This window comes from Benincasa hispida, chromosome 9, assembly GCF_027475165.1.
Source record: "Benincasa hispida cultivar pf3 chromosome 9, pf3_genome.v1.1, whole genome shotgun sequence".
NCBI lineage: Eukaryota > Viridiplantae > Streptophyta > Magnoliopsida > Cucurbitales > Cucurbitaceae > Benincasa > Benincasa hispida.
The window spans coordinates 39,525,557-39,539,826 of NC_143486.1; the positions used below are offsets into that span (position 1 = coordinate 39,525,557).

The window sequence follows — 14,270 nt, forward strand, 5'->3', positions numbered from 1 at the left end:
ATGAAATTTGGATTTTAAGTTCTTGTAAAAAAATGGTTGCTATATTCCGATCCTCGATGGATGAATAATCGTTTCATGTTTTTACAAAGTATTACAAGCTATTGTTAAGATTTTGACAAACATGTGGCATACCATCCAAGCTACAAACAACAATAGTTTTCAAACTTTTTGAAAAGTCAACCATTAATACAACTTTTCAAAGTTGAGGGCTATCGAAACCAAGACCATAGTCTAAGAGTATTTTGCATAGTTTAGGCTATTTTAATCTTTGTATCTTCAAAATTGAACAATCATCAGGTTCATAATTGGTTAAAAATCTCATCAAGAATCACTACACAATTGAACTAAGAAAACGAAGTTGGCACACTTCCCAACAACAAAATCAAGTTGTGTCTAAATATCACAAGATTTTTAACATATGAAACTAAATGGTAAAATTTTCAATAGTACAAAAACAAATCATCACGGAGAGAAATACAAACACCAAATGTTACAATAGTTTAAAAAAAAAAAAAAAAAAAAGGACAAAGGATGTTCTAACCCACCCCTTCTTAAAGACAATATACAGAGAGGAAAAACAATTCAGACAAAAGGAACACTGCCCCTTAAAGCACACACAATAGTAAAGAGATTGAGCTGACCAAACAATGGTGTCTTTTGTTTTTGCAGAGCTGCCAGCAAAATGTTGTATTCTGATAACATGATGAAACAAAGTAACAGATTACAGGAAGCAACTCAAGGGTCAGAATCAAGGCCACATCAAAGTTGAATGGACCCTACAATCTCCTTCAAGATAGGTAATATAAACTTCGTATTTCAAGTCGCATTCGAACTGTATGTAGGATTGGAATTTTGGAGGCTGTGGCATAAATGGTGCTAGGCAACAAACAATTTTGGTCTTTTCTACTGCCTAATTTCTACACATTCAAATATACAGCTTACTGCCGATCAACAACTGGAATTCTATTATACCGATTAATGAGGTGATGTTTGGTTGCTAAAGTTGCTCCTCTTTCTAATGAACATCTCTTCTCACCATGGCCTCCCTTTCCCTCCTAATCGACGTGCCAGCTCAAAATCCTTTTTCACTGAATGGAAAGAACGGAAAAGGATAACATTCAGAGGATCAATAAACAACTTGGAAGATAGCAGAAAATAAAGATCTATAGAGTGAGGCAGACACTTGGTACCTAGCACGGTTCATAATTATGTTTGAGAGTATTATTTTGTCCATTGTCCAACTATTTTATCAGTCGAAAGTACTGATTATTGAATCCAGGAGCGTTCTTCAGTTCTAATGTTCAAATATGAAATGAAAGAAAAGAAACAAGCATGATAATCTAAAATGAGTTGAAAAGAAAGTTATCAATCATTTCCCAACACAAGCAATCTAAAGAAGCATACTATTTCGAGCCAAAAGAAGTAAACTCTTAGTCCACATGCTCACTTTTGGATCTTTGACCATTGTATAGAAACATCAAATTTCATCAACTAAACCTAATTCAAACAGAAAGGTTAGCTGTTTTCCCCCCAATTGAGTGCCTTACCTTTAATTTGAATCTTAGAGTTCTAGTTTCAAAAGTTACATCGATCATCAAATTCAAGCAAAACAAAACCTCAACTTTTCATGCTATGAAAAGTATCATATATTTTCATTAAACATTCTTGCATTTTTTTTTCCTGCTAATCCTTTTCAGATAAAAACTTCGAGTAACCAAACAAAAGTATTGTACAGTGACTCATGTACTCTTGAATCACACAATAGATTTCAATATTACTGGTTTTCTCGAAAACAATCTTTTGATAGTGCAACAGATAATATCACCCAAAATGGAGGAGAAAGCTGGTGCAGTGGGTATGAGACTATGCTACTGTTTAAGTAAAGCACAAAACTTTCTGTCAAAATGGAATACGGTTTCAACGAACATGGGTGGGCCTAGTTACCCTTTGTTAAAATTTGTTACCGAAACTTATGTCAAACTAAATTATTGTTTTGTCGACATATTTGGACACACGAGTATGCCAATAGGAAAAAAAATGGATTTTGCTTATGGTGGGTTAGATTTTAAGAATAAACGAGTTGGATCTCGTGTGGCAATGAGTCTGAATATCTTAACAAAACAATAATTTATAATGATCCATCATTTTTTTTTCCTTAACAAACAATGGCAACTTTGTTTAACAGATGACCTAATTGAGAATTTTTAAAACATGAACGGTAGGATTGAGAACTTTGAAAGATAAAAGGATCAAATTGAGGATTGCTTAGGAGATTAGAGACTATTTTTTATATTTTTCCTAAAATAATAAAAGGTTAAAATATCATATTGGTCCCTATATTTTGGATTTTGTTTCATTTTGATTCTTATACTTTCAAGTGTCTAATTTTCGTCCATCTATTTTCCCTAAATCTTGTACTTTCAATAAATCTTAAATTCAGTCTTTTGAATTTCTTTTTTTTAAAAAAAATCAAAATTGGTTAAATAATAATAATATAATTTTCATGCAAGAAAATACATCGTGACAATTTGTAACGGGGATGCTTATAAAGACTAATGTACTTTGGGAAAAAGTCAACAAGACATTGACTAAATTTAGGATTTAATTCATTGAAAATAGTACCGGACCTAAAATTGGACAATCAAAAGTACAAAGACCAAAATGGAAGAAAACTCAAAATACTTCTACCAAAATGGTATTTTAACCCTCAAAGTGAGCTTGGCTTATTGATATTAGCATACACTCCGATCCAAGAGGTCGGATGTTCAAAATTTGTATTTTAAACTAAATAATACTGACAGAAAAGTAGCTTAGTTTCCATAATCAAAATTGGAACTAAACTCAAACAAGTAAGGATTGACTTACTGATAGTTACACGCTTGGCATGAATAGCACACAGCATGGTATCTTCAAATAGATGAACCAAAAAATCTTCTGCCGCCTACAGATGAGAGATGCAAGCAGTTTAATGGTACAATTTTACTTGATCTTAAGAAAACTTAACCAAAAGCAGATTTCGACAAAATACATTTAGAATTCATAGAAACATGGGATAAAAATGTGATATTGCACTACAAAACCTGAATCTCGGTAAGATGTTTATTGCAAGAAAAATAATATATATTTTATATGCAACAGCAAAAACGGAAGAAACTAACTCAAAAAGGAAATTATAACAACATAATTGCACATAGTAGTGAATAAATATTGTGTAATCAACTCACTCCTAATATCTTGTAATAACACCAAGTATTTAAGCCAAATGCTACAGGCAATGGGATAGAAATATAACAACGAGTCAATGATCAATTACAAACAGGATGAGGATAAATTAAGATTAAAAAAAGATAGACAACAGGATAAAGCTTGTTAACATACTTTAAATACTCGTAGATAAAAGATCAAGGGAAAATATTATTATGATCGAAATCAAAACTTCAAAAGAAACATGAGAAGGTTTGATGTTTTCACCTTGTTCCCATCTTTAAGAAACAACATGATTCAACTTTCAAGTTATTAAATGGAAATAGAATTCACAGTTAAAGATAACATAAAGTCTGAAACAAGGTGAGAACAAGATACGCTTAAAATTCAAAAGTAAACTGCGCAAGTCGAGAGGCACAAAGTTATGACACAAACAAACAGTTGCTTTACACCAGTAGTTGCAAGACAATAAAGTAAAACCACCGACATTGCTATGTTTCTCAATAGAAAAGTTTGGGAAACAAAAGTATTTTCAAAGTATTAAGCCACAGCATCAATTTTTTTTAATATAAATCAAGAATTAAACAATAGCTGGTGAGGAAACACACACACGCACACTCACACAACAAAGAGCATTTTTTAAATTATAATCTTGAAACACTGAATGTCATTGCCAAAAACAATGTAGTATAAAGGAAGAGAAGCTGCTTCCCACTATAGGCAAAGTGGAAGACACAACTCATATTAGTGTAGACAGATAAAGCAAGGCTCACTCAACCAAACCATAGAAAAGAAGCAATTACTTCCTGAAGAGCTACTAAAGCTTCAGCTTGCCAACGCGTAATCTGTGGAGCCAACTGGTAGCTTACTTCTTTCACCTACAGGGTTTATTATAACCGTCATATGATCGAATTTCAAAAGCAATACATGTAAAGTAATTACAAAATGAGCATGTATTATGTTCTTACTCTTTAAGAACTCAACTAATAAAGCCCCATTTGAGGACAAGGGGATTCTTTTTGATGAGCTGGTTATCAGGCTCTTATGTGGAACATTTGGCTAGAGAAAAGAATTTTGTGAATGGCAGAAGGGTTGGGGTTCAGCAGATTTCAATGCCGTAGCATGGGTTTCAACTACTATTTGTGATATTCTCCCTTTGTTTTCATTACATATGTGTAAATATATATTTATATCCATGAGTGGCTAACTTAGATTGCACACTATGATCAATCTCATGAGACCACCTTACCCTCAAATATTTTAAATGTCAAGAAACTCACAGAATTTTGTCCTAGGCAGGTAGCATCTATAATACATATACTAGGTAGGTGGGCTCCAGTATTTTTATAGTTCCTTATTTCTTGATTGAAGTTCTATTTCCTTCAAAAGAAATAGTCTCAGAAATGTATATAGTGAACTCTTATAAAATATAATATATGCACCAAGACTACTGTCATGGCAAAGAAGCAGACATCTCAATATGAGACCAGAAACATGAAAGATTGGCTATCAAAATAATTGCATAGCATATTCAACTGCATTAAGACCATTTTATAACTGTAAGTACAATAAACTAGGTTACAAATACTTGGCTGTAGGGAGTATGAACCCAAATATAGGACTTTTCTCTTGAATGTTTTTTCTCATATTTGAATTTTCATTTCTCCTGAGTTTCTGTACTGGCCATTTCTGTTACCTAGAAATCAAGAGGCTCAATATATTTGGCTCCTTATATCAATTACTGAAAGTATTAAGTATACATGCAAGTGGGGATGATCATACAAAACTGACTGCCTGCTGTCGGTTTGGCCGGTTTTGGTCGTTTGGCACAGTTTTTTGGATTGCTTTGCTCACCTCAACATGCAAGGATGTCCTTATATCCACATGAACAAGAGGAAAAAAGAAAGGAAAAAGAAAAAAAAAAGAACCTTACTGCTCGGATGAAACAGCTAGCTGGAATTAGTAGATTCCATGATTTCTGGAGACTCCGAATTTCCCTCAATGCCACCGTTCCTGGTCTGAAGCGTTTTTTTTTCTTTGTTGTCCTCAATGGTGAGCCTAGATTAAAAAGTTTTAAGTAATAAAAAAAACAGAAAAAAGAGCATGCAGCACAGAATAAACCAGTAGAAGAAGCAAATGCAAAAGGCCTAGCTATCACGAAAATCAAAATGTTCTTGATACAAAGGTGAAGAAAAGTCTGAACAAAAGAACTCACTTTGAGCTTGCTCCACATTTTGTGTTCTTCCGCTAAGTGGCTATCAATTTCAAGGAAAGAATAATAGTTAGCCAATTGTACAATGTAGTTGAAGCAAACCAAAAAAAAGTAAGAAAGTATAAATATATTTATTGAAAGATAAGGAGAAAGAAAAGAGACAAGACAAAGCTCACGTGGAAAACCCTAACACAAGGAGAAAAAACCACGATAGAGAAGTTTTATTATTTAATGTCATACTTACAAGAGATCCCAACCTCAGATATAAATAGAATGAGGAGAAACCCTAATTTAGTAGGCATAAAGTAAAAAGACAAATATGCTCTTAGGGCTAAAACACCATATTTCAACACTCCCCCTCAAGTTGGGGTGTAGATATCAGCAAGACCCAACTTGCTAACACAAGCTTCAAACGTCTATCTCGGTAATCCTTTGGTAAGAACATCTGCGACCTGTTGGCCTGAAGGAACATAAGGAATACAAATAACGCTGTGGTCTAACTTTTCTTTAATAAAGTATTTGTCAATCTCAACATGTTTGGTTCTATCATGTTGTACTGGATTGTTGGCAATATTGATGGCAGCCTTATTATCACAATACAATTTCATGGGACCCGGACTGTCCTGGTGAAGATCAGACAAAACTTTCTATAACCATATTTCTTCACACTCCTAGGCTCATAGCTCTATACTCTGCCTCAACACTACTCTTGGCAACTACACCCTATTTTTTACTCCACCAGGTCACCAAATTTCCCTATACAAAAATACAATATCCCGAGGTTGACTTTCTATCGGTCACTGATCTTGCCCAATCTGAGTCAGTATATGCTTCGATGCTTTGTGTGTCATATTTTCTGAAAACTAAGCCCTTTCCTGGGGTGGATTTCAAATATCTCAGAATTCGAGTAATTGCTTCCATGTGTTCCTCATACGAACTTTGCATGAACTGATTTACCACACTCACATCATATGAAATATCAGGTCTAGTATGAGATAGGTAAATCAGTTTTTCCACGAGGCGTTGATACCTCTCTTTATTTACAGGAACTCCTTTCATAGCATTTTTCAGTTTGTCATTGACTTCAATAGGAGTGTCAACAAGTCTACATCCAGTCATTCCCGTTTCCTTTAACAAGTCCAAAGTATATTTCTGTTGAGATATTCTTGCTTTCAATCTTGCCACTTCCATCCCAAGAAAATATCTCATACTGCCAAGATCTCTAATCTCAAATTCACCTACCATCCTTTGTTTTAGCTTAACAATCTCTGTCGTATCATCTCCTGACAAAATGATACCATCGACATAAATCACTGAAACAGCAATCTTCCCTGAAAGTGATCTTTTGGTGAATAAGGTATGATCAGAATGCCCTTGAACAAACCCTTGGGATTTAACAAACATCGTGAATCTATCGAACCACGTTCTAGGAGACTGTTTCAACCCATATAAGGACTTTCTAAGTTTGCAAACATGGTTCCCGAATTTAGCTTTGGAACCCGGAGGAGGACTCATGTAAACCTCTTCTTCTAACTCACCATTCAGGTTGGCATTTTTTACATCCAGTTGATGTAGAGGCCAATCCTTATTCACAGCAACGGACAGAAGAACTTGGATCTTGTTGAGCTTAGCCACTGGGGAAAAAGTTTCTGAATAGTCAATCCCATACATTTGAGTGAACTCTTTAGCAACTAACCTCGCCTTATATCTTTCGAGTGTTCCGTCAAATCTATACTTCACTGTGAACACCCATTTGCATCCAATTGTTTTGTGACCTTTAGAGAGGCCCACTAGATCCCAAGTCTTGTTCGCTTTGAGGGCTCTCATTTCTTCCATTATTGCCGCTTTCCACTCAGGAACCTCCATGGCTGTGTGCACACTGGTAGGTATTGCTAGAGCATCCAATTGGGTAGTAAAGGCTTTAAAACTAGGAGACAAGTTACTATAGGTCAGAAAACTGTGCATAGGGTACTTTGTGCATGACATGGTTCCTTTCCTGAGAGCAATTGGCATATCAAGAGTGGTATCATAATTGCCAGTTTTCTTTGGCCTCTTTCCAATAACAGGGTACTGACTCTGCTCGAACTCCTGAGACAATTCTTCATCCTCCTGAAGACCTTCCAACACCTCATTACCTTTCAGCATCTCATTACCACCTGTAGTTTTAACCTTCTCTAAGCTAGTCTCACCATCTTCTACACGCCCAGACTTTTCTTCAAGGACATTCTCTTAAACAACAAAATCTTGAAATTGAGTTGGTTCCGATTCTTGGACAGTTTCCAATGGAACAACAAGGGTTTCCTGGGTTTCCTTTATGAGATTATTCCTATAATATGTTATCCAGGGCACTTGTCTAGTAGGGAGGACAAACAACGAAATATCTGGACCAGATTCGGGACTAGGTAGACCAGGGACATTTATATCCGAACTAGGTTCAGTGACATTTGTATCAGAACTAGGTTCAAGGTTGAAATTAATAGGTACGGAGTATGTGAAACTGTTAGTCTCTTCACTCATGGTCTCCCCCTGAAGATGACTAACGGGAAAAAATGGTTTATCTTCAAGGAACGTGACATCCATAGTGACAAAGTACTTCCTGGAAGATGGGCGGAAACATTTATAACCTCGCTGATGAAGGGGGTACCCGACAAACACACACTTTTGAGCTTGTGGGGAAAACTTAGTCCGGTGAGGACCGTGAGTGTGTACGAAAGTTGTACACCCAAACACACGAAGAGGAACCTCAGGGATAAGACACATGGACTGGCAGGATTCTTTAAAACACTCAAGGGGTGTTTGAAACTTGAGAACGTGTGAAGGCATCCTATTAATGAGATGGGCTGCAGTAAGAACTGCATCTCCCTATAGGTATGATGGAAGAGACACCGGAATCATCAAGGATCGAGCAACTTCAATGAGATGGCGATTTTTCCGTTCAGTCCGTTTTGTTGTGGAGTGTAAACACAAGAATTTTGATGGATAATTCCTTTTGAAGTCAGGACTTCTCGAAAGGTGTGATTGACGAACTCACGTCCATTGTCACTCCGAAGAACGACAATCTTCGAATTAAACTGAGTTAAGACAGTGGTGTACAATTGTTGGAAGATAGACCCGATCTCAGACTTATCAGTAAGGAGATACACCCATGTAAGTCGGGTATGATCATCGATAAACGTGACAAACCATCGTTTACCGGACAAGGTAGATATGTTTGAAGGGCCCCAAATATCACTGTGGATTAGGTGGAAAGGCTTGGTAGGTTTATAAGGCTGAGAAACAAAAGAAACATGAGGCTGTTTAGCACATATACAGACATCACAAGACAAAAAAGAAATATTCACATTATGGAATAAATGGGGAAACAAATATCTCATATATTGAAAACTTGGATGTCCAAGACGAAAATGCCACAATAAATAATCTTTTTCAGACATAGTAAATGAAGAAAAAAGACTAGTCCTAAACAAATTCCTGGAGGAAGCATCTTCAGAAAGGAAATAGAGGCCTCCTGTCATATCGGGCAGTGTCAATCGTCATCCCCGAGCTCAAGTCCTGAAACAAAGCAACATCTAGTGAGAAGACGACTCTACAGTTCAAATTTTTTGTTATTTTACTTATGGATGACAGGTTGTAAGAAATTTTTGGCACATGTAGTACATTCTGTAGATTTAATCCCTGAAACGGTGACAAACGGCCTTTTCCAGCAACATGGGCGAAGGACCCATCTGCAACTCGAATCCTCTCATTTCCAGCACTCGGATAATACGAGAGGAATTGATCAGATGAGCCAGTCAAGTGATCGGTCGCTCCTGAATCTAGAATCCATAATTCATTCCCTTCAACAAAGAAACTAAAAGACTGAGAAGTAGCTGACTGAGCAACTGTTCCGATCCCTACGGTACCTGAAACACCCGGGTTGGTCACCTGAAGTTATGTCTGAGGTTGTATGGCCCCCTCAACAGATTCACTCACAAGAGCACGGCCAAACTTCAATTTGTCATTTGGAGGGCAACGTTTGCCATTAGGAGGCCGACCATGCAGTTTCTAGCACTGATCCTTCATGTGCCACGATTTTTTGCAATGCTCATATCTTGGGGGTGTTTTGCCATTCTACTTGTCACCATCCGATCCAGAGGATTTCACCCCAAAGGCAGTTGACTCCACAGTGGTAACAGCAGAGCCATTCATCGCACTCGATCTATCTTCTTCCAATCGAACCTCTGAACAGACCTCCATGAGAGACGATATCGACTTTTGCCCTAGTATTCGACTCCAAACCATATCAAATTTTGGGTGCAATCCCGCAAGAAAGTCATACACATGATCAATCTCTTCTATCTTCGAGTACTGAATTTCGTCATGTGGGCAGTTCCAAATGATCTCCCGACACAAATCCATCTCTTGCCATAATAAAGACATCTTGTTGAAGTATGACGCTACATCCATGCTCCCTTGTTGCACTCATGGACTTGTTTACGTAGAGTATACAGGCGAGATGCGTTCTGCCTTCTAGAATATAACCTTTGGACTACATCCCAAATATCTCGTGTAGTGGCTGAATAGAGTAGGGATTTTCAATATGTGGTTCCATGCTGCTAAGTTTCCTATAGTCCTAGATAAAAGATTAGCACACTCTTGGGGACATTGTTACGAATCCTCTCCCTTCCAGACACGCTCTTAGAGATCCCCAGGGCTTGGTCGTGGTATTTCTCTGCTCAAGTACCCAAATTTATGGCGCCCTTCAAAGACCATTTTAACTGTTTGGGACTAGGAGAAGTAATTCTGGCCATTCAGCTTCTCTCCTGTGATCATCCTTGCAGAGTTTCCTATAGTCCCAAATAAAAGATTAGCAATAGGAAGAGTAGGAAACATTGTTACCGGATTTTCTGAATAGATTGGAAGACTGGAAGAATCATGGCCATTTAGTTTTGCCCTAAAAGTGGCTATCTGTTGTTGGAGATTGGCCAATTGCTGTTGGAGTTCCCCATGAGATTCAGATCTTGAATGTCTTTGTCCATAGGGAATGGAATTCTCTCCCATGGAGTCACCCCTTCGATACTGTAGCTGAATCGGGTATACGTGTGGGAGGTACTGTCCACCATGTTGCTGCGGAATAGATGCTACTGTCGAAGCTCCAACAGGCGCGATCGGGTATTGCCTAGGTTGGGCACTGCTTCCAGACGACTACGAGGTTGGATAGCGAGGGGAAGGCTCGGCGATCGGTTGGCTGTTGCTGGACGCGAAGGCTTTGATCTGACCTGACCCGACTGCTGGAATCACCTCGATCGACGGTTGTTGCGGCTGGGAGGTGTGCGGCACCTCGGCTGGAACAAGACCACCAGCCATCTGGACGACCCGCGATCCGGCTGGATTGAGGAAGCTTAGCGGCGCAGTTTCAGAGGCTACAGCAGATCCGACTGGGTTGAAGAAATTTGGCGGCACCATTCCAATCGATGGTTGTTGTTGTGTCGGGTTCAAAACCGTCCGAAGATATACCTATCCACAGCTGCTTGAATCATGGCCATATTAGTCATGTCTGCCATTGTTCCCTCACCTACCAAGTTTGATGACTGAATTTCTTCTATCGAGGCTAGGGTTTCATCACCTTGCTCTGATACCATATTGAAAGATAAAGAGAAAGAAAAGAGACAAGACAAGGCATACGTGGAAAACCCTAACACTAGGAGAAAAAACCATGATAGAGAAGTTTTATTATTTAATGTCATACTTACAAGAGACCTCAACCTCAGATATAAATAGAATGAGGGGAAACCCTAATTTAGTAGGCATAAAGTAAAAAGACAAATATGCCCTTAGGGCTAAAGCACCATATTTCAATAATATTTGATCATAAAATTATCTAGAAGATACAAATATAAAGCTCCCTACCACCAATAGCCTTTAAAAATGAAACTTGTAGCAACTCCAAACCCTATAATTAGCACATCTATTTGAGAAGTTGTTTTCCTCTTGTACTCTAGTAGGAGGCTGCATCAGCCAATATACTAGATGGAAAATTATGGAAAAGTCTTCCTTTCTAGGAGGAAACATAATATCAAACTACATTGAAATGTGTTAAATCACCAATTGACCCAAAAACTTAAGCTAAGGGATGAACGTTTGATATTATATCATCTAACACTCCCTCTCACGTGTGGGCTTGAAATATGTAGAAGATCCAACAAGTTGAAATCAATATTAATTGAGGAGAAAATAACATTGCAGGGGTTTGAATATAGAACCTCTTGAGCCACATGCTTAATATCTTGGTTAAATCATCAATTTGATATTATATCATCTAACAAAATGTAAAGGATGAAAATTTACAAGGTAAACCAAGTGTTCAAGGTACTTGGACTCTCCCTCTCTTGAGATATCTTTCAAGCCCTAAATCAATCACTACAATCATCCCTACATCTTCCCTTCCCACTCTTTTTATTTATAATAGTATAACAAGCCCCCAAACTAATTAGTAGTATACCCTTAATAGCATTCCTATCACTTTCCAATCAGGACATCCCTCCAATCTAGTCCAATTGATAGTTGTGGTAGACATAAGAGGTCCCCAAATCAAATCCAAATTGTTATATGGGACCAAGTCCCCCATATCATGGGTTGCAAAAGTTACATCTTCACAATTAGAAACTTGTTAGGCAATCAGTAGTTTTCTTTTATTTACGTAGAGAAAAGAGAATTATATAGTTCACAAACTTTAGGGAATTTTTCAGTTTTCTATCTCCAGAGGGACATTCATTTGATGATCGGGGAGTTCTTCCTCCATCCGCCTTTTAAAGAGAAAGGTTGTTTTTTGCAGTTTGTGGGGGTGTGAGCTTTGTTGTGGAATATTTGAGGGAAGAGGAACAACAGAGTGTTTCGAGGTGTGGATAGGGACCCTTGTAAAGTTTGGTCCTTGGTAAGGTTATATGTTTTTTTTTGGGCTTTGGTTTCAAAGACTTTTTGTAATTATTCTCTGGGCAATATCTTAGTTAGTTGGAAACCTTTTCTGTTCCTGCGGGCTTGATTTATTTTGTATGCCCTTGTATTCTTTATTTTTCTATATATAATAATATAAAAAAAAAAAATTGTCTTCCCTTTCTATATGCTATTTACCATTAGTAACTAACCCTGCATATCAATTTATCCCATTAATGCCTTCCTTATTCCCAAGTGTACCCTTCATTTGATAAGTAAAGCGGATTGGAGGGATAATTTGTCTATCAAAACCTTGTCACAAGTTTGGGATGCCTGATGCAACAGCAAACATCCCAACCAGACAACATACTTCTACAAGTGAAACCTTCAACTTAGAAGAGGCACGTAACCCAAGCTCTATATTACTCTTGCCACAAAGAACATAGTGGCAGAAATTGATAGGGCCAAAATTTAATAATTTATTCTCGAAATTCAACTATTCTATCATGAAGATGAAAAGAAAGAGTCTACGGTATTAAAAATGGAAAATAATGACAGCATTCTCATTTTCCAAAATTCTTAAGCCACCAAATCTGCTAAAACCAGACTTCACAAAACAAACCCATAACCTGAGATCTTCCCGACATCTTTCCATCATACATAGCCAAAGAAAATACAAACGTTGCAACCATTCATGGAAGTCACAAAACAAGAAGCAAAACCTAAACATTAAACAGAAAGCGAGAAAGAGATACCGTCGAAGGCGCAGCTGGGGAAGACTGTGCAGCTCCGGTACCTATGATTTGACAAACAAAACGAGAAGCTGTAAGAAACAAGGGGAAAGCCAAAGAAAAAACAAAATCAAAAGCTCAATACATTCAAAACATTTCCATGGACAAAACCATTACCAATCCAAAAAAAAAGGTTCAATTAATCCAAATTACTGCGTGTATGCAGAAGAGAGAGAGAGAGAGACCTGATGGCATGCGATTGGACTTCCTTTGGGGTGGATGCCTCGCTCGCGCCATTGATTCGAAGTTCAAAGCAGTAGCGGGAGAGATGATTTAGGCAGGAATGGAGCTCTCTGTTTCAATTTTTGGCAAAAGTGGGTGATTTCAAAGAGAGCTAATAAAAACACACCTTCCCGCTAGTTTATTTCGGCAAAAGGGATAAGAAACATAAATAAAAAAGGGAATTACGTAAAACTTTTTAAATAGTTGAAATAGTCATATTTGAAAATTATTTATTTGTGCGACACTTTTGTAAATATGACTTTGAATTTTGTTGTTCAATAAAATTTTGTCATATTTAATTTTAAAAAGTTAAGGCCCCGTTTGATAATAATTTTATTTTTTTAAAAAAAAAAATTAAGCCTATATCGTCCACATTTTTTTATCATGATTTGCATCTTCTTAAGTACAATTATTGAATTCTTAGTCAAGTTTTAAAAAAAAAAACAACTTTCTGAAAGCTACTTTTTTAGTTATCAAAATTTGGCTTGTTTTGAAATCATAGGTGAAAGGTAGATAACAAAGGAAGAAATTTGGAGGTGGAAGTAGTGTCCATAGGCTTACTTTTCAAAAACAAAATGGTTACCAAACGGGCCTAAAATATCTCGTTTCAAAATGGGGTAATCGAGAATTAAACAAAAGGCCATAGAAACTTTACCAAAAACCTGGGAAAAACATCTTACCTACGAAATCCAAGAATCCGGTGAAGAGCGGCGGCGCGAACGACCAAGAGTAGCAGCGATAACACTATGTGGAAAATAGATCTTAGAGAGAGAATAAAGACAGAGATGGAAGAAAGGCTTATCGACGTGTGATTGCGTAACTGGACGAACGTCAAATAGAGGTGTAATTGTTGGAGTTGACTTAAATTTCGTGGATTTAGTAGTTTGTAAATTTTGTACACGAATTATTTATTTAATAAAATAAGATGT

The 14,270-nt window shown here is 37.2% G+C and overlaps 1 protein-coding gene across 2 annotated transcripts; it reads right to left on the reverse strand.

Annotated features, from left to right (window-relative positions):
- Window positions 1–387: 387 nt before the first annotated feature.
- On the reverse strand, window positions 388–13,508 carry HTR12 (Histone superfamily protein). Of its 2 annotated transcripts, XR_005483789.2 has the most exons (8): window positions 13,305–13,499; window positions 13,084–13,124; window positions 5,420–5,459; window positions 5,138–5,262; window positions 4,008–4,082; window positions 2,866–2,941; window positions 1,191–1,294; window positions 949–1,088 (listed from the first exon to the last, which is right to left on the reverse strand). XR_005483789.2 is itself a non-coding variant. In XM_039040824.2 (7 exons), the coding sequence occupies exons 1-7, from the start codon at window positions 13,354–13,356 to the stop codon at window positions 1,033–1,035; spliced, it is 465 nt and encodes a 154-aa protein (XP_038896752.1). In that variant the 5' UTR covers window positions 13,357–13,508; the 3' UTR covers window positions 388–1,032. The 2 variants fall into 2 exon arrangements, 1 of the variants encoding a protein (XP_038896752.1); XM_039040824.2 differs by lacking the exon at window positions 1,191–1,294 and having other exon boundaries at window positions 388–1,088; window positions 13,305–13,508.
- Window positions 13,509–14,270: the final 762 nt, after the last annotated feature.